Source organism: Saccopteryx leptura, chromosome 2 (assembly GCF_036850995.1).
Source record: "Saccopteryx leptura isolate mSacLep1 chromosome 2, mSacLep1_pri_phased_curated, whole genome shotgun sequence".
In the NCBI taxonomy this organism is placed as follows: Eukaryota; Metazoa; Chordata; class Mammalia; order Chiroptera; family Emballonuridae; genus Saccopteryx; species Saccopteryx leptura.
This window is the reverse complement of record NC_089504.1, coordinates 245500909-245521473: the sequence shown is the minus strand read 5'-3', so window position 1 is coordinate 245521473 and position 20565 is coordinate 245500909. Positions and strand designations below refer to the sequence as shown.

Genomic DNA, 20565 nt, shown 5'->3' with positions numbered 1-20565 from the left:
AAATATATTGCTGCTATGTAGCTCGCTGAGTTTAGCATTAGTGCTGTCTGCCACGCACTACTAGTTGTGTTGGTTCTGGGTCTTGGGTTGGTGTCAGCCATTGTTTTTAACTTGCTGTGGGCTAACTATCAACAACTACTGCTCTGTTTGCTGTTTGGGTCTGCATTTTCTGTTCCTGGGTAGTGTGGAAGGGGCCCAACTTCATATAAGGATCAGCTTCCTCCTGCTTAGAGTTGACAGCAGCTTGGTAAAAGCCCCAATCCTAATAAGATTTGCCTCCACTTTTCAGCTGCTGCTCCTCTTGCAGCTGCATGGTCTTCCCATGGAGTCTCCTGTTGAAAGACTGCAGTGTGGGGTCAGACTGGCCTCACCCCACCAACCCCTCTACTGGTTGCATGCTTGGTGGTTTAGGGCAGATGAGGTTTGGCAGCAGAGGTCATTAGGTTTTGAACCAATGATCTCTCCATGTGGCCTCTGGATGTGCCAGCCCTGGGTCTCCGTGAAGGGAACCTGGTGCAGACCAGTGGGGGGGCACTGCCCATGACTGGCTCTCAGCAATCTTCTTGGAGCTACAAACAATCTAGAGTTTGTGGTTGCCTCTTCTGGGCCCAGGTGCACCTGGAAATACCAAGCCACACACCTAGGCTGCCTTTTACCCACACTGGTCCTGGGGGAAGGCCCCAAAAGGCCAGGGTTTCCTGAGATCCCCACCTCCTGCAACCTCTGTCTACTGGCTGCTTATTGGGCTCAGCCACTGAAATAAAACGTCTGATAGAGTCTAGAGCCTGGGGCAACTCAGGGATCAGAAAGGGTGGTAGTTGTGGCTCTGCTGCACGTGTCAGTCTGTCCAGACTTTTTCCACAGACCTCAGTAGTGTGTGGCCTCCAGGAGTCCGGTGGGTGAGACAAGAGACGTGGTCTGCTTACAGTCAGGACAGATTCTATTGAGTCTCCCGTGAGGTGGAAGCACCCGTCATAGACTCGGGAGCATCTGTGGGGGAGGAGGGAGCTCCAGCCTCAGTGCCAGAAAACTGAGTCACTGACGTGCCCCCTGCTTCCTAGGTTACTTCTCAGAACAGCCCAGGCTACATAGGGTGGGGCAAGAGAGATTCCTAGGGTGGAGCAGTTGCTTTCCCCAAGGCTGATGCCACACAGAGGGGACTCTCCACCCAAGAAAGATGGTGACTGCAGTATTTGTGAGTGACTCCGCACAGGGGTTCCAGTAGCTATTTCCCGTGGTGTCTCTTCCTGGGCCACCAACTTCACAATCTCCTCACATACATCTAGCCCTCTCAGTCCTCCTCTCTTCATTGGAGCCTAGGTGAGTGGCTGAGAATGAGATTTTCTGTGCTGGCCCTTTAAGACAGAGCCTGCATCTCTAAGAGCTCTGTCTCTTTCTCACAGACAGAAATCTCGGCTCTTTTCACCACCAAATGCTATGTGGTATCCTCTTCTAGAGTCTGGGGCTCTAGGCTGGGGTGCCCTCCCTGGGGCTTCGGACTCTCACCTCTCAGGGCCAACCTCCCCGCAGTGAGAGTCTCTCCAGAACCTGTGCTGCTGCTCACTCCTGGGAGTAAGGCAGCCCTTTTCTGTGTCTCCACCCTTCCTACCAGTCTCATTGTGGCTTCTGTGATCCTTGGTTATAGACTCCTCCATTTAGTCCCTCTTTACCTCTTTATAGGAATTGGATGACAGAAATTTTGGACCTGTTGTTCTTGTTCCATAAGTTGCAAGATTCTGTTCATTCTCAGTCATCTTTCTCTTTGTTGTTCAGCATGGATGTTTTTTGGGGGGTGGTGATTACTTTTAATTATTTTTTAATTAATCTTGACATATTATTCTGTTAGTTTCAGGAGTATAGACCAGTGATTTGACATTATATGATTTACTAATTATTCATCCTGGTTAGTCTTGAACCCATCTGATGTCATACATAGTTTGTAAAGTATTATTGACTGTGTACTCTATGCTGTACTTTTACATCCCCGTGACTATTCTGTAACAACCAATTTGTATTTATAAATCCCTTCACCTTTTTCACTCACCCTCCAACCCCCTCCCATGTGACATCAATCAAAATGTTCTTGGTATGTGAGTCTGTTGCTATTCTGCTTGTTTATCTTTTTATTTATTAATAGATATATATTTATGGTTATTTTATTGTTTATATTTTTTATCTCTTTCCTCCTCCCCCCCCCCTTTTTTTTTCCAGAGACACAGAGGGTCAGAGAGAGGGATAGATGGGGACAGACAGACAGGAACGGAGACAGATAAGAAGCATCAATCATTAGTTTTTCGTTGTGACACCTTAGTTGTTTATTGATTGCTTTCTCATATGTGCCTTGACTGTGGGCCTTCAGCAGACCAAGTAACCCCTTGCTCGAGCCAGCGACCTTGGGTCCAAGCTGGTGAGTCTGCGCAAACCAGATGAGCCCACACTCAAGCTGGCGACCTCGGGGTCTCGAACCTGGGTCCTCCGCATCCCAGTCCGATGCTCTATCTATTGCGCCACCACCTGGTCAGGCTTCTCCTCCTTCTTCAAAAAGAACCTTTAACGTTTCTTATAATACTTGGGTGGTGATCAACTCCTTCAGCTGTTTCCTGTCTGGGAAGCTCTTTAGGTAATCTTCAAATCTAAGCGATAACTTTTCTGGGAGAGTAATCTTGGTCGTAGGTCCTTGCTTCTCATCGATTTTAATTTCTTGCCACTCCCTTGTGGCTTGCAAAGTTTCTATTTCTGTGTTTCCTGCACTTGTGTGTCTATTTACTTCCCCAGGTTAGAGAAGTTTTCTGTTATTATTTTTTTAAATAGGTTTTGAGTTCCTTGATCTCTCTCTCTTCTCCTGGCAGCCCCATGATGCGAATGTTGGTACGCTTCAAGTTGCTCCAGAGGCTACTGCCAGTCTTCATTTGTTTGGATTCTGTTTTCTTTTTGCTGTTCTGGTTGGGTGTTTTCTGCTTCCTTGTGTTCCAAGTTGCTGATTTGATTCTTGGCTTCATCTTCTTTACCGTTGACTCTCTGTAAATTACTGTTTATTTCAGTTAGTGTATCCTTCATTTCTGAATTTTTTAAATGATTTCTATGTCCTTTTACATGCTGTTAAAGTTCTAAGTTCCTTGAGCATCCTTATAAGCACTTCTTTCTTTGCATCCTGTATCTGGTCGTTTGGTAGCCTCCATTTCATTTCATTCTTTTTCTGGAGAGTTCTCTTGTTCTTTCCTTTGGGACATGTTTCATTTTCTCTGAACTTTGGCTTCTTCCCTATGTGTGTTTCTATGTATTAGGTAGGGCAGCTACATCTCCCAGATTTGGAAGCGTGGCCTTGTATAGTGGGTGTTGTGAGGGCCCAGGGGCACAGCCTCCAAAGTCACCCGACTTGGGCTCTCCAGCTGCGCCCATGTTGGGCTGGGTACACTGTCCTGTTGTTTTGAGCCTTGACTGCTGTTGGCATCATTGGGAGGGACTAACTCTGAGGTCGATCAACTATGAGGATTGGCGCAACTACCAATAGAGAACCTTTGTGCAAGACTTGAATCTTAGTGCTGGCCAAGTCAGCCTCTTCAGTGTGTCGCTCGTGGAGGTGGTAGGGTAGTAATTTGACACGGTCTGAAATCGTCCACTGGGTAAACTGGGTCTGCGGCCTCGTGGGAGGTTCACGGTCAACTACCACCTATGTGTGCCCTGCCTGGGGCCATGCAGCATGAGCTATAGAGCAATCTGCAGATGGCTGCTACTTTCACTGCTCTTGGAGATGCCCAGGAGAGACCAAACTGTGAACGAAGGCCTGCCTCTGCTAGTGCCCGGCCTGGGGCCACTTAGCAGTGGTACAGGATATGCAGAGGCCAGATGGTGCTTGTTTGAGAGGTTTAAGAAAAGTCTGAAGCGTGAGGCAAGAGAAGTTATTTGCATGGAAAGGTTACTGGAAACGGCTTGGGTGGACCCACAGGTTGAATAGTAATTCTAGTTTGGTCTTGAAAGGAGGTGAGTGTAAGTTCCACCTGCTCCACCGCTGTCTTGGATTCTGTTTGGTTTTGTTTTAATTAAAGTACTGTCATTATTGAATCATCACTCTCTTTGTGATGATTCAAATCACAAAAAATAACGTATATATTCAACTTGTTAAAAGTGTCTGTTTTGTGTATCTTATAAATTCAGAGACAATCTTGTCACATCATGTCTGTTTTTTAGTACTGTGTTTAGCTCATGATAGGTGCTTAATGAGTATTTGTACATTTAATATATAATATACTCTGAAAGAGTATAAAGTTTAGTTCTTTGGGATCACTGTTAATTAGCACAAGCTAATAAAGATTTAAATAATTTTATTTAGAGCATAACTGGGATATCTATATATTTATTCTTTAAATTTGGCATTCTTGAGTGACATGCTCTGAAGAGAATAAAGTTACAGGCTATAGATACGGTCTCTAGCAGAGTTAAAATTATTCTCTTGGTTTCCCTAGCACTGTGCCTTTACATATTAACTTACTATCTGTAGGGGGGAAAATAGAATTGCTCATACACAAGTCATGTTGCCTTTACAGTATGTAAACATCACGCTGTCAGTGTCCTTTGGACAGGAGAAATGAAGTGTGGGAGTATGGAAGCCAGGCCAGGCAGGGCCAGAGGGAAACCACAGCCTCCTTATCTCCGTTTTGCTTGTCATTGCAGGAGCGTGACCCAGTGAGGATCACAGCCGTCTCTGCCCTGTGCCGCATGCTCTCTCGCGTCTGCAAGTTTAGTCGTAAACATGTCCTCCGTGAAGAGATGCACTATATTTTGGTACCGCTTCTACTTAACTTTCAGGATAACAACACTGAGGTGGTGAAGGTACTACTGGTGACCTCTGTCCTGCCAACCTCAGCCTGATTGAACCCCTTTCTGCCCTTCCCCTTGGTCCTCTTTGACAAGTCCAGTTTGGGTTTGCATACACTACCCAGTTCTTCGGTATTGTCCTCGGAGCTGAATCTGACTGCTTGTACCCTCTCGTGGGGGCCGTCAGTCTTAGCCTGATATGGTTCTGCTCACTGAAGCTATTTATATCCCTTGACTTGAGCTAGACCCCCTGCACACCTGATCCCAGCTACTAACCCCAGCGGATCCCCTAGGGGGCTAGCTTCATGGTCTTCCACTTCGCATCTGGCCTGGTTCTACCGAGTTATGGGAGCAAGGCTTTGAGGATTTTTCTGTCTCCATCCCACAGGCCTGTGGAGAGGCCCTGATTGAATGGAGCAAAGTGACGGGCTGGTCACCACTCATACGATTATTCCGGGACACCAGCATTAAGGATCCCATGCTGGTGCTAGAGAAACTCTGCAAGTACCTGGTGAGAGTCTCTGCAGAAGCCGGGTCACAGTGTTCATGTTAGGAACTCAGTGTCTCGCTGGTTGGGTAAAGAAAAGAGGGCTCTCAGAAGATGTATTTGTTTTTTTCCTTCTCATTCTTTATCATCAGCAAACACCAAGAACCCACATTTGGGATGCCAGTCCCTGGTTATCTATCTTTGATCTTCCTAGCATCCCAGTTTCTGCCTTCAGAGGCTAGGAACGTCATGCGAGTGTAGCAGATGGCAATGGGAATAGGCCCTTTTGGTAAGAGGTGATGGGAAGACACAGGCAGGAGTCGCCAGGGCTTCAGGTCCTGGTATTAAGGGTGTGTGGCTTCTGTGAAGTCAGGAGCAGGCCAGAGATCAGGAATGCTGGCTGAAAGTAAACATTTAAGGGCTAAGCAAGTAGACTACAGTCTAACATGAGTAATTCTAATATGAATTTGGATGCCTTATGTACAGCACTTTTCAGTTTGCAAAGCACTTTTTTTTTTTTTTTTTCGTGAGAGAGACGGAGAGAGACAGATACAGATAGGGACAGACAGGAAGAGAGATGAGCAGCATCAATTCTTTGTTGTGGCATCTTAGTTGTTCATTGATTGCTTTCTCATATGTGCCTTGACCGGGGGGCTCCAGCAGACCAAATGACCCCTTGCTCAAGCCAGCGACCTTTGGGCTCAAGCGGAGTGATTCTGTGCTTAAGCCAGATGAGCCCGCGCTCTAGGCAGTGACCTCGGGGTTTAGAACCTGGGTCCTCTGCATCCCAGTCTGACATTCTATTCACTGCACCGCCACCTGGTCAGGCTGCAAAACACTTTTCAATGTGTTATCCCGTTGGAGCCTTACAGTTAGTTATGTAAGGTAGGTTGGGTGGGTTTTAATTCAACTCTACATGTGAGAAAACTGAAGCCAGTTTCAGGGTCAGTATTCAAACCTGGGTCTCCTGGCTCAACAGCAGTCATTTCTCTCTTATTACGTTGATATCAAGGAGAACAGTCTCTTTATACGTGCTGCTGAGTCTGCACTTTTGCTGGGAGTGGTGGTGTCTGAGTGTACCGGTTCACACAATTTAAGCTGACTGAAGACAGAAACTGATGCTGCTTGTGGACAGGGTTGGAAGGACATGGCTGCAGGATGGTCTCTAGTAGTTCCCAGCAGTCTCCTCTCCTAATCAGCACTGCTCATCTTTGACTCCACAGGTCAGCACATGCAAAACGCAGTTCTTGGGGGAGTTACTGTTCCAGAGCTTTGGCTTCCTGACGAGCACTGAGCCCTTCCTGCAGGCAGCTGCCCTCAACTTCATAGGTAAGGCGGTCCCTCCTGTCGGTTCCTCCCTCTTCTCCAGCAAGAAAGCCCTCCTGACCTTTTGCTAAAGGGCTAAGCCAAAACCATGGTATGATGGAGCTGGTCACATCCACTCACAGCTCAGATTTATTAGAAAGGTGGTCCTGTGATCAGACCTCAAATTTTGTGTAGAAAGGTCTAGGGAGGAAGAGTAAGTTACCGGCCTTTGTCCTGACTCTGCAATCTGCTTTGAGAGGAAGAGAACTATATATATTCAGACGGAAAAAAACTATTGCTTCAACTGGAACCTCTTGGATTTTCCAAAATAGTTTTGTTTTAAACTACTATAACAGTATGTGTTAATGTTAGAGAGTGTAAAATATTCAGGTTGGCTAAAAGAAGACAATCAATATTGTCAAATATTCCATCATTTGGATTTGACCACTATTAACATCCTAGAATTCTTTCTTGAAAATATGCCCCTACCCCACACACTACACACATATAGCGCTTTTAAAAAATACAAATTATGGTACACATCTGTATCATAAATACATGTATTATATACTCTTAATGATTTTTTTTTTTTGTATTTTTCTGAAGCTGGAAACAGGGAGAGACAGTCAGATAGACTCCCGCATGCGCCCGACCGGGATCCACCCGGCACGCCCACCAAGGGGCGACGCTCTGCCCCACCAGGGGGCGATGCTCTGCCCCTCCCGGGGGTCGCTCGTTGCGACCAGAGTCACTCTAGCGCCTGGGGCAGAGGTCAAGGAGCCATCCCCAGCGCCCAGGCCATCTTTGCTCCAATGGAGCCTTGGCTGCGGGAGGGGAAGAGAGAGACAGAGAGGAAGGAGAGGGGGAGGGGTGGAGAAGCAGATGGGCGCTTCTCCTGTGTGCCCTGGCCGGGAATCGAACCCGGGACTTCCGCACACCAGGCCGACGCTCTACCACTGAGCCAACCGGCCAGGGCCTATACTCTTCATGATTTTTAATGACTATATAATATTCTGTTACATAGATGGATTTACAGAACCAGTTTTTATTCTTAAAATATTGAGACTGTGTCATCTTTCCTTTTTTTTTTTTTTTTTTTTGGTATTTTTTTCCTGAAGTGAGAAGTAGGGAGGCAGAGCAACAGACTCTTGCATGTACCCGACCGGGATCCACCCAGCATGCCCACCAGGGGGCGATGCTCTGCCCATCTGGGGCATTGCTCTGTTGCAAATGGAGCCATTCTTAGTGACTGAGGCAGAGGCCATGGAGCTATCCTCAGCACTTGAGCCAACTTTGCTCCAATGGAGCCTTGGCTGCAGGAGGGAAGAGAGAGATAGAGAGGAAGGAGGGGGGGGAGGGTGGAGAATAGCAGATAGGCTTCTCCTGTGTGCCCTGGCTGGGAATCGAACCCGGGACATCCACATGCAGGGCTGATGCTCTACCGCTGAGCCACCAGCCAGGGCCTCATCTTTTGTTTTTATTTCCTGGCACATAGTGGTTAATTGCTGCATGTCACCGTAATTATTTTTTAAGATAAATTTCTTTTTAGTGAGAGTGAGACAGTGACAGACACGAAGGGAGAGATGAGAAGTATCAACTCATAGTAGTACCAGCACTTCAGTTGTTCATTGATTACTTCTCATACATGACTTGATCATAAGGCTCCATGCAAGCTAGTGACCCCTTGCTCAAGTCAGCAATCTTGGGCTTCAAACCATTGACCTTTGTGTTCAAGCCAGTGATCAAAGGGACATGTCTATGATCCCACACACAAGCTGGTGAGCCTATGCTCAAGTCAGATGAACCCAAGCTCAAACCGGGGATCTCAGGGTTTTCAACCTGGGTCTTCAGCATCCTAGGTCAATGCTCTATCCACTGCACCACCACGTGGTCAGACAAGAAAAATGTCTTGCCCTGGTTAGATGGCTCGGTTGGTTAGAGCTTCACTCTGAAGCACAGAGGTTGCTGGTTCAATTCCCGGTCAGGGCACATACAGGAACAGATGTTCCTGTCTCTCTCTTCCTCTCTCCCTTCCTCCCTGTAAAAATCAATAAAGTAAACATAAAAAATGTCTTAAAGTAGAAATGCTGAGGCCAGAGGGTAGCAAAATTTTAAGGATTTTGGTGCTTGTTGCCAAACTGCCCTCTAAAAAGTTAGTCATATTCTATTGTCACCAGTATGTATCGATTTGAGGATCCATTTCTCCAGACATTTTCTAACTCTGTGCAATATGTTTTCAAATTATTTCCAGTTTGATAGGTAAAACAGAGAAGCTTGTTGTTTTGATCGATTCATTTTATCAGCAGCAAAGTTAAATATCTTTTCCTACGTTTATTGGCAATGCATATTTTATTTTGGCAAATTAATTGCTTTGTGCCCTCTGTCCATCTTTCTGTTGGTGTAGAAACCCCGTGAAGCTTGACATCCTTGGTTCATGCTGTACTTGTCACCTGCTGACAATATTTTCCTGGGTGACAGTTGCTCTGAGGCTTGTTGTTTCACTAGGATACTGACATGCAGGTGGCAAGGCATCCCTTAGCTACAGTTCTTGCTAAACTGGTATACACATTGCCTTGTTCACTACTGAGCCTGAGGAAAGGGGCGGCCTAGCTGTCCAGGAATTCTGGCAGGACTTTACCTCTCTCCTGTCTTTAGGATTGATAGTTGCGAGGATAAACCTGAAGGACATACGTGAGGATGACGTGCACCTCTTAAAAGATGGTGAGTCTGGGCCTTGTTTGTGGGTTCTGGGCTACATAAGGGCCGGGAAAGATAGAAAGGAGGAAGGGGAAATTCCTTTTAAATAAAGTTTACTTGGACCAATATGAATGTTATATATAAAAGTTTAAGTAAAGAGAAGAAGAAGGAAGCAAATTATTTAGTGTCGTACTAGTTAGATAAAAACACTGCTAGCAGAGCGTTCCAGTCCTTGCACCTACATCACGTGCTCTGGGAGCTCACAGCACAGTGGTGTGTGAGGCAGACATGGTCCCTGCCCCCTGAAGAACTTGCAGTTTTCTGTTTTTTACTGTCTTAAAATTTTTAAAATTAATTTATCTGTTGCTCCAGGCTAGTTCCAAGAAGTAGGCTTTTATCATGCATTTGAGCTTGACAGTTTAGAGCAGTGGTAGTCAACCTGGTCCCTACTGCCCACTAGTGGGCGTTCCAGCTTTCATGGTGGGTGGTACCAGAGCAACCAAAGTGTAAGTAAAAAGATAGATTTAACGATAGTAAGTTGTTTAATAAAGATTTATTCTGCCAAACTTAGCAAAAATCTGACATAAAGTACTTGTTAAGTAATTATTATTCTATGCTTTAACTTGCTATAACTCTGCTTTATGAATTTTATAAAGTAAAGTTACTTCCCTACTTTATAAATCACCATTACTGTGGAACCGGTGGGCGGTTAGAAAATTTTACTACTAACAGGTACAAAAGTGAGTGGTAGGGATAAAAAGGTTGGCTAGTTCCCAAGTTTAGAGTAAAACAACATTAACCTTCCTTCCTCTGTTGACCTAAATTCTAATCACCACCCCTAGCAATTTATAAGCTTTCGGTAGTCAATATTTTAGTTCTTTTCTTTAATGATAATGTAGATACTATGATTATTATTGTTATTTTATTCAAACTGTTAAGACTCTCACCATTCCTTTTTATATCTCTGGCTATTCCTTATGGGTCATGTTTCTCCAGCCTGAAGTACACCATTTTGAAGTTTCTTTCGTGCTGGTATCTTTAAAAAGCATACTTTCTTGGTTTTTGTTTGTGATAATTTCTTGCTATAACCTCACTCTTACCTGAGAGCTTTACTAGTGACACAATTCTAGACCGACATTTATTTTCTCTCAGCACTTTGAAGATGTTGTACTATTATATTCGGGCTTTCTTTGTTGCCAATGAGAAGCCTGCTGTTCTAATTTTTGTGTTTCTTTTTGTTGGGGTGCGCCCTTAAACACAGTTCTTGACTCTTCTAATGGGAGCTAGGAGAAATTCAGAGTGCTTGTGGTATTGGTGGGTGGTTCATTTCATTCCAGTAGCAAATGGAAATGAGTATTGAATTATTTATACCTTTTATTCCCCCCCCCCCTTTCCAAGTGAGAGGAGGGGAGATAGACTCTCACGCTCCCCGACCAGGATCCACCAGGCAATCCCCGTCTGGGGCTGATAACTCTGCTCATCTGGGGCCATGCTCACAACCAAGCCATTTTTTTAGCACCTAAGTTGGAGGCTCCAGGGATCCATCCTAGTGTCAAGGGCCGCTGTGCTGAAACCAATGGAGACATGGTTGTAGGAGGGAGAGAGAGGGAGGGAGGAGATGTGGAGAAGCAGATGGTTGCTTCTCCAGTTTGCCCTGATAGGGAATCGAACCCGGGACATCCAGACACCGGGCTGATGCGCACTCTACCACTGAGCCAGCTGGGCAAGGCCAAATTATTTATTCTTGACTATTTTCCATGCCACAGTTTCCGTCCTTTTATGTAGAGAGGAGATGAGGAGAAAGTTTGCTTTGATAGCTCCTGTTCCTCCATCTCAGCCCTTTGCTCTTCAAGGGTGTTACGTGTATATCTGAGTGTCCTGACATGAATGCCACTGGTTTGTTGTTCTAGTGTTGCCGTTGCCTGTCCTCAGAGGCTTTGCCTTGTGGTTTGGGCTTAATTTGAGCTTCCTGGTGATTGCTTTGAGGTAATATTTTGGATATGCCCCTTTGAGGTAATGGTGGAATCAAGTCTGAGAGGAAATGCCTAGCAGACAACTGGAGATGGCCAAGTCTGTGTGTGTGCTTGATGTGGACAGTTCATTCACAGCTCTTTCTTTAGAGAGTGAAATGGTAAATGACTATTAAGGGTCCTTCCTGGCCACAGAGTCGGTGGTGTGGTAGAAAACACCAGCTCCAGCATTAGCCAGACCAGTGTCAATACTAGATCTCTTGAGGAAGAGCCCTGTGAACCTGGGCGAGTTACTTTGTTTCTGTGCCACAGTTTCTTCATCTGCATCATGAGGATAAGAGTGCTGATCTTAAACATTGTTTCAAGGATTGAATACAGAGCATGGAAAGCACTGAGCTTTGCTGGGCACATGAATGTCCCAGAATCATTTGTGCTGAATTGACTCAGACTCTGGGGCTGGGGCGGGGACGGTAAGGACAGGCAAGTAGGCAGCACACTTACAGCTTTGGCCCAGGGCAGTGCAGTTGTTTGTTGCTTCCCGGAGAATAGCCATGCTACGTTTAGCCCATAAATAATGAAGTAGGAGCATCTGTCCCCTGACGTCTTGAACCCTGGCTTCAATTCTGATACTTTGTACCTCTGTTCCCCTTAGATTTTACAATTGATGTTTTTGCTGTGTAGTAGACACCTATTCCCAGCCACTACAGGGGATTTCAGGGGAAGTCCATCCAGAATGGAAATCCTAGGCTCAGTCTACTTGTTAGAAGTCATTTTGCCTTCCTTTTCCTACCCATCTCCATGAAACACTGTCTATAGACAGGAGAGAATTTTTCCCAAGGAAAGCAATTCTAATTCATTTCCACCTATAGCTAGTACCTAACAAATCTTGTTAAAGAGCAGTTCTTTCAAGAATTGTACATTTTTCTGTACGGCTTAAGCCTGACTCTTTTTTTCTGTCCCTAATATAAATGAGATCAACGTGGAGCGAAGACTTTGATGGGCTTGAGGTTCTTTTAGTTTTATGGAACAACATTCTTCCGTTCCTTTTATCCTTTGCTATAAGCAATTTCTTGTCTCCATTCCCTCTGTTCCCACCTGATTCTAAGCTGTACACCCCCATTCCCTAACTGGACCACTCTGACAGCCCCCAGCACCCTCTTCTTTCTCTGCATTACTTTCCACACAGCAGCCAGGTTCTCTCTGAAACGTACAGCGGGTCATGTCACCCCCTTGCTTCAGCCTCTTCAGTGGCTTTCCACTGCTCTTTGCATCAAAGTCTGGTCCCTTGCTCTGGGCCACAAGGTCCTGCCAGATCTGGCTGCTGACTTCTCTGCACCCTTAGCTACATCACTTTCCATCACTAGAAGCCACACTGCTACTTTCTGCACTGTGAATAGACCCCTCACCCCCGTCCTCAACTGGGAGTGCTTGTGCCCTTGCTCTTTATGGGGCTGGCTCAGTGGGTGGCTCTCATTCTTTGGATTTTAGCTCAGCTGTCACCTTCTCAGAAAGGCTCTTTCTGAGTGGCCTATCTTAAGGGGTCCTTCCCAGTTATTTGTTCTCAGCACTCTTAAATTTCCTTCTTTGTACTTAATTCATGTTTACTTCCTTACTTGATTGTTCCTGCACTAGAGAGTTAAGTTCTTGGCTATGGGGAATCTTCTTTCATATTCCCCACTGTGTCCCCAGCACATGGCACAGTGCTTGATGACAGTCTCAATAAATAGTTGCTGAGTGAATGAATGGTTGTGGTTTATAACAGTGAGACATTGCAAACACCTAGTTACTCACTAATAAGGGGTTCATCAAAGAAGTTATGCTAAAATCATGTCATTGGATATTCTATTATATAGAGGAATATTTTATAGGAAGAAATATCAATTCTATTTTCATAAAAATATGTCTATATTAGATATTTAAGAAATAGTGCAAGAACAGGTATGAAAATATAGACATTGGGTTTTTTTTTCGGTATTGAGTACTTCTCTTCCTTTCCTTTTTAAAAAACAGTTTGTATTTAAACATTGTCCTACATAAAACAGTATTACTATTACAGTGACAAAGTATTCTGTATGAAGTTATAATGTAATCTGACATGTGGATAGAAAATAACGGGGATTGGGTCAAGAGTCCTTGGAGACTGAGAATCTGTGTTGACCTCTTTTCTCATTTCAGCTCTTCAGAAACTGAAGAATGATCCTGTAGAGTCTAACCAGATGTTGGTCAACACACTTCTGGAAAAAATTGAAAAGAATATTAATTCTCAGCCAGGCTCTGCTTCTATTATGAGCCATATGAAAACAAAGTTCTTTAATATACTTTGTATGAATGCCTCCCCAAGAAAGAAGCGACTATTTAAGACTCTCCATGGGAGAGAAATAGTGACGTCAATTAAAAAAAAGAGAGTCAGCCGGACCGGGCGGTGGCGCAATGGATAGAGCATTGAACTGGGATGCGGAAGACCCAGGTTCGAGACCCCGAGGTCGCCAGCTTGAGCGCGGGCTCATCTGGTTTGAGCAAAAGCTCACCAGCTTGAGCCCAAGGTCGCTGGCTTGAGCAAGGGGTCACTCGGATGCGGAAGACCCAGGTTCGAGACCCCGAGGTCGCCAGCTTGAGCGCGGGCTCATCTGGTTTGAGCAAAAGCTCACCAGCTTGAGCCCAAGGTCGCTGGCTTGAGCAAGGGGTCACTCGGTCTGCTGAAGGCCCACGGTCAAGGCACATATGAGAAAGCAATCAATGAACAGTTAAGTAAGGTGTTGCAACGCACAATGAAAAACTAATGATTGATGCTTCTCATCTCCCCCTTCCTGTCTGTGTGTCTGTCCCTGTCTATCCTTCTCTCTGACTCTCTGTCTGTAAAAAAAAAAGAGAGAGAGAGAGTTGGGGTCCTGGCTGGTTGGCTCAGTGGTAGAGCGGCAGCCTGGTGTTTAGAATTCCCAGTCAAGGCACACAGGAGAATGAACCATCTGCTTCACCACCCCTCTCTTTCCCCTCCCCTGTCTTCCTCTTCAGTTGTAATCTGTATGGTGGTGAGTACCTCTCGGGGATGGAGGAGGGAGTGCATGGATAGGGAGGGTGGGTCCTGTGGGAACTGTTGGTAACACTCCTAGGCTAGGCCTGAAGGTAGAAGTCCAGATCTTCTGGTGTTGCTTTTTCTATTAGTGCCCCCTTTCCCATCCTCAAAGCAGAAATGAGTCCTGTGGGGAAGGTGTGGTTGGGAGTAGGAGAGAGGTGATGTCCTCAGAGTCTTTTGGAGTCCCTAGTCATTCTACATTTCACCTTCTCATGAATGAAACCTGGAGTGGGAGGAGGTAGAGGCAGGCAAGAAGAATATGTTCACCATCCTCTGTGTGTACGTGTGACAGGAGCTAATCAGGGAGGAGCCATTGACGTCCATCTCCAGCCCCATTAGACAGAAGACAATGACCATCATCAGTAACTTCAAGTAACAACATGCCACCCACTCTGCCTCTGCTGCCCTGGTTCTATTTCAGCTCTTTATCCCCTGGTCGGTCCCCACCTTCTATTTTCTGCTTCTGCTTCTTGCATAAGGAGTTTTAAAAATTACAGTACAATACCTGTGACGACTTTTTTTTTTTTTGTATCTTTCTGAAGCTGGAAACGGGGAGGCAGTCAGACAGACTCCCGCATGCACCCGACCGGGATCTACCCAGCATGCCCACCAGGGGGCGATGTGCCCATCTGGGGCGTTGCTCTGCCGCAACCAGAGCCATTCTAGCGCCTGAGGCAGAGGCCACAGAGCCCTGTGACGACTTTTTGCCAAGAATTTTTTGGATGGGATTTTGGAAGTACCTGGCAGGCCTGTCTTTCATTACTTCTGTCACAGGCTTCCTCTGTTTTCAGGATGTGTCTGACAAGGCAACTCCATCGCCATCACTGGTCCCCCATTCCCTCAAGCCTCTGAGGAACCGAAACACTAAGATATCATCCCAGATTGCCTGTACCCTTTCCTGTAATAGTCACATGTTCCTCCTTCTCTTAGTTCCTTTCTTTCCATCTTCCTGGCTCTTTCACATTTTTCTATTGTTCCCTCCCTTTCCTGTTTTATTGCTCTTTCTTCCGATAGCTTCCTCTTTTTTGCAAGGCCACTGAGTTCAGTCAAGGGCGAGAGAGAGAAGCCCACTGTCCTAGCTTTTGTGACTCAGGTGCCCTGCAGCTTGCCTGGCCAGCCCTCAGTCATGGCTGCTCCCCATGGCAGAGTCCCTGGTGGGCTCCAGTGAGGGAGTGGGGGTGGAGGGGGCGGGGCAGCCATGTTGTCGGGGAACTCCCAGCCCACCAGGACAAAGTGCACAGCAGGTGGACCTTTGTGCTCTGGTGAAAACAACACAGGAATCTGTTCAAGTGAATGGCGGGCAGGCAGCGCTTGGAAGGTAGGGAGAAACCTTTGGAGCAGCCGTTTTCCAGGAAGGCGTCCTGGGAGAGAGAGCCAGAGTGCTGAGCAGAGTTTAGAAAGGGGCGTTGTGGCTGATACCTCTGCAATTCTCTTTTCCCCTCAGGTTCTGTTGGATGAGACTCTGCAATCCCTCCAAAGTCTAATGGAGGCACTTGTTCTTGAGACGCCCACTTGGATGGAGAACTGCTTGGAGGTCAGTGGGACGAAGCCCCCGATAGTGTATTGGTGTCCTAGGGCTGCCATAACAGAGTACCACAGATGAGTGGCTTCAGACAACAGAATTACATTCTCTCACAGTTCCAAAGGCTAGAAGTCCAGAATCAGGGTCTCAGCGAGGTTGGTTCCTCCTGGAGGCTGTGAGGGAGCATCTGTTTCATGCGTCTCTCCTAGCTTCTGGTGGCCCCTGGCAACTTGTAGTGTCTTGGCTTAGTTACAGCTCTTTTCAATCTCTGCCCCATTTATTTTCACAGAGCATTCTTCTGTGTGTGTTCATTTTCTCTTTTTAATAAGGACAGCCGTCATTGGATTAGGACCCACCATATTCAATACTAATTCACCTTAACTTGAATTATCTACAAAGACCTTAATTCTGAACAAGGTCACATTCAGAGGTTCTGGGTGAACATGATTTTTTTTTTCTTTTTTTCTTTTTTTTTTCTGAAGCTAGAAACGGGGAGGCAGTCAGACAGACTCCCACATGTACCCGACCGGGATCCACCCGGCATGCCCACCAGGGGGCGATGCTCCGCCCATCTGAGGCACCGCTCTGCTGCAACTAGAGCCATTCTAGCACCTGAGGCAGAGGCCACAGAGCCGTCCTCAGTGCCCGGGCCAACTTTGCTCCAATGGAGCCTTGGCTGCAGGAGGGGAAGAGAAAGAGAGGAAGGAGAGGGGGAGGGGTGGAGAAGCAGATGAGCACCTCTCCTGTGTGCCCTGGCCGGGAATCGAACCCGGGACTCCTGCACGCCAGGCTGACGCTCTACCGCTGAGCTACCTGGCCAGGGCTGCAATTGATCTTTTTTATAGAATTGTGTCCCCATCACCACCACCACCATAATGATATAGGATACTCCCTCCCCAAGAGAAATTCCCTCATGCTACCCCTTTTTAGCCGTATCTCCTCTCCCCCTTGTCTCTATTCCCGGGCAGCCGCCACTCTATTCTTTGTCTCAGTAACTTTGTCATTTTGAGAATGTTATACACATGGAATTATCCAGTATGTCAGCTTTTATGAGATTGGTTTCTTTCACTAAATTTAATGGCCACATGTCTTTCGTCAGATTCATAATTTGCAAATGTTTTTATCCAATCTGTAGTTTAACTTATTTTTACCCTGAACTTCAAGAGAAAGTTTAGAAAGTCACAGAGGTAGGGCCCTGGCCACTTGCTCAGTGGTAGAGCATCGGCCCAGTGTGTGAAGTCCCGGGTTTGATTCCTGGCCAGGGCACATAGGAGAGGCGCCCATCTGCTTCTCCACCCCTCCCCCTCTCCTTCCTCTCTGTCTCTCTTACCCTCCCGCAGCCAAGGCTCCACTGGAGCAAAGTTTGCCGGGGCACTGAGGATAGCTCCATGGCCTCCGCCTCAGGCGCTAAAATGGCTCCGGCAGCAAGGGAGTAACACCCCAGATAGGCAGAGCATTGCCCCCTAGTGGACATGCCAGGTGGATCACAGCCTGGCGCATGCGGGAGTCTCTCTGACTGCCTCCTCACTTCTAGCTTTGGAAAAATACAAAATAAATAAATAAATAAATAAATAAAAGGAAAGTTACATAGGTAGAAGAAGTGAGCTGTTGGAGAAATGGGCTCAGGAAACTAGTTACAGGGCGAAAGAAGGGCGCTTGGAGCTTAAGAAAGGGAGAGGCAAGAAAAGTGCACCTGGGGCAGGGGCGTGCTCCACAGAGAGAGCCACCTGTACTTTGTCCTGGCATTCTCTTGACAGGGTCCTCTAAAGAGCCAACGTCCTAAATTTTGATGAAGTCTATTTTATATTTTTTTCTTTCTTGAATTGTGATTTGGTGTCATGTCCAAGAAGTAGGTCCTGAGTATTTCTTCTCTGTTTTCTTCTGAAAGCTGTTTAGTTTTATGTTTTACATTTAAACCTGTGACCCATCTTGAATTAATTTTTATATAAAGTATGAGATTTAGGTTGCAGTTCAGTATTGTTCAGTATTTTGCAATTGTTTCAACAGGATCCTTCATGTATTGAATTGCATTTATACATTTGTCAGAATCGATTGGCCTTGTTTGTGTAGATCTGTGTTGGACTCTGCGTTGTGTTCCACTGGTTTTTTTATCTTTTCATCAGTACCACACTATCTTGATTATTTTAGCTTCGTAAAGTCTTTTAAATTACTTATGTATTTTATTAACTGAATTTATTGGATGACATTGGTTTGTAAATCCATCCAGGTTTCAAGTGTACACACCAATAAAACCCCTTCTGCACACTGCATCATGTGCCCTCTGCCCCAAGCAAAGTCTCTTGGCCTCCATTTTCCCATTTTTGCCCACCCCACCTAGCCCCCACCACCCTTTCCCTCTGGCTGTAGCCACACGGTTGTCTGTGTGTTGTGTTTGTATGTTTTCTGACTGATGTCTTCACCTTCTCTCATCCAGTCCCCTCCCCCTACTCCGTCTGACAGCTGTCATGACTGTTTCTCTTTCGTTCATCAGTTCAGTTTGTTTCTATTCGACTCCAGTAGAAGTGAGATCATATGGTATTTGTCTTTCTCTGACTGGCTTATTTCACTTATAATAATCTCCAGGTCTATCCATGCTGTCACAAAGGGTAAGATTGTCTTCTTTTTTACAGCTGTGTAGTATTCCAGTGTGTAAATGGCTTTAGTAAAGTCTTAAAATTGTGTGATATAATTTCTCTTTCTTCTTTGTATCTTTTATGGAGTTGCCTTAAATCCATAGATTCAGCTTATAAGAATTGAAATCTTGATGATGTTGAGTCTTCTAATCCATAATCAAGTTTATGTCTCATTATTGTTCAATCTATTTTGATTTTGTTAATTAGTATTTGGAGTTTTCAGCATTAAGATACTGTGCATATCTAAATACTTCAATTTTTGATATTATAAATGCAATCATTCAGAAGATTTTGATTTCCAATTTTTCATTCCTAGCATATAGAAATTCAGTTGCATTTTCGGGTTTACATATAAGACTTTTGGTCGGGGCTGTGAAATTGTTTAGAATATTTCTATGTAGAAATTATCTTGTTTGCAAATAGGGACCATTTCATTTTTTTTCCTTCTAATTTTCTACCTTTTATTTCATTTTCATGCCTTATTGTACTTGCTAGGACTTCCAGCATAATGTTAAATAGGAGTGGTGATAGTAGCCATCTTTGCCTCATTCCCAGCTTGGGGGAAAGTCGATCATTCTTAACACCACTAAATATGATGTCTGTTATAGGCTCTCTATAGATGCCATTCATCAGGTTAGAAAGTTTGCTTCTATTCCTAGTTTGCTGAGAATTTTGAATATGAAGAGATGTTGAATTCTGTAAAATACTTTCTGCATCAATTGATATGATCATGTTGATTTTCTTCTGTAGACTATTACATTAATTTTCAAGTATAAAAGCAGTCTTGCGGCCCTGGCCGCAAGCGGTTGGCTCAGCGGTAGAGCGTCGGCATGGCGTGCGGGGGACCCGGGTTTGATTCCCGGCCAGGGCACATAGGAGAAGCGCCCATATGCTTCTCCACCCCCCCCTCCTTCCTCTCTGTCTCTCTCTTCCCCTCCCGCAGCCAAGGCTCCATTGGAGCAAAGATGGCCCGGGCGCTGGGGATGGCTCCTTGGCCTCTGCCCCAGGCACTAGAGTGGCTCTGGTCTCGGCAGAGCGACGCCCCGGAGGGGCAGAGCATCGCCCCCTGGTGGGCAGAGCGTCGCCTCTGGTGGGCGTGCCGGGTGGATCCTGGTCGGGCGCATGCGGGAGTCTGTCTGACTGTCTCTCCCCATTTCCAGCTTCGGGGGGGGGGGGGAGAGCAGTCTTGCATTCCTAGTTTAGACCACACTTAATTGTGGTGTATTATTCTTCCTATATACTGCTGGGCTTAATTTGTTAATATTTTGTTGAGGCTTTTTGTGTCTATGGTCATGAGAAATGTTGACTTGTAGTTTTCTTTCTTTTTCATTTTTGCAGTCTTTGTTAATTTGCGTATCAAGTTAATATTGGCCTCATAAAACAAGTTAGGAAGTGTTCTCTTTTCTAACTCATAGAAGATTCTGAGTAAAATTAATATTATTTCTTATTTAGGTGTTTGGTAGAATTCACCATTAATACCATCTTGACATGGAGGTTTTTCTTATAGGAAGTTTTTAAAATCTTCATGTTCAGTCTATAAAGGAGTTATAGGATTATTCAGACTACCTGTTTTATCCTAAGTGAGTATTAGTTTATGTAAAACTGATTGTTTCCGTTTTATCTAAAATGTTGAATTTATGTGAGAGTTGTCGGTAGTATTCCTTATTATGCTTTAATGTCTGCAGAGAGTTTTCATTCTTGTGTCTTTTTTTCTGCTTTGTCTTGCTAGAAGTTTATTAATAGTATTGATCTTTTAAAAGAACCAGCTTTTTGTTTTTTTCTATTCATTCTCTTCATATTTTTGTTTTTGTTTTCAATTTCATTGATTTTTGATATTATCTGTTGTATTTTCTTTTACTAGCTTTGAATTTATTAGATATATTAGTTTTATTTTCCTAAGTGGAAACTTAGATTATTGACTTCAGATATTTCAACTTTTCTAATAAACATATTTAGTGCTATACATTTCCCTTATGACATTACTTTAGCTGCATCCCATACATAGTGTTGTATTTTCATTATTCAGTTTCAAAATATATGCATTGTGTTTCAAGTGAAATCAT

At 45.1% G+C, this 20565-nt stretch overlaps 2 protein-coding genes and 1 non-coding gene across 8 annotated transcripts in view; 2 read left to right on the top strand and 1 right to left on the bottom strand.

Annotated features, from left to right (window-relative positions):
- The window catches only part of LOC136395739 (calcium/calmodulin-dependent protein kinase kinase 2-like), a 1028348-nt gene that overhangs the window by 760018 nt on the left and 247765 nt on the right, over positions 1 to 20565 (top strand).
- The window catches only part of LOC136395732 (maestro heat-like repeat-containing protein family member 7), a 34759-nt gene that overhangs the window by 13455 nt on the left and 739 nt on the right, over positions 1 to 20565 (top strand). The window contains exons 12-18 of one of the 6 annotated variants that reach the window (XM_066370985.1): positions 4672 to 4830; positions 5204 to 5326; positions 6526 to 6631; positions 9263 to 9328; positions 14147 to 14303; positions 14640 to 15665; positions 15792 to 15881. In XM_066370985.1, the coding sequence (XP_066227082.1) occupies positions 4672 to 4830; positions 5204 to 5326; positions 6526 to 6631; positions 9263 to 9328; positions 14147 to 14205 (513 nt within the window). In that variant the 3' untranslated portion in view covers positions 14206 to 14303; positions 14640 to 15665; positions 15792 to 15881. The other 5 variants (XM_066370983.1, XM_066370982.1, XM_066370986.1 and 2 more) reach the window with 5 other exon arrangements.
- On the bottom strand, positions 7508 to 7583 carry TRNAT-GGU (transfer RNA threonine (anticodon GGU)). Its single transcript has one exon. It is a non-coding gene; the product is annotated as a tRNA-Thr (tRNA).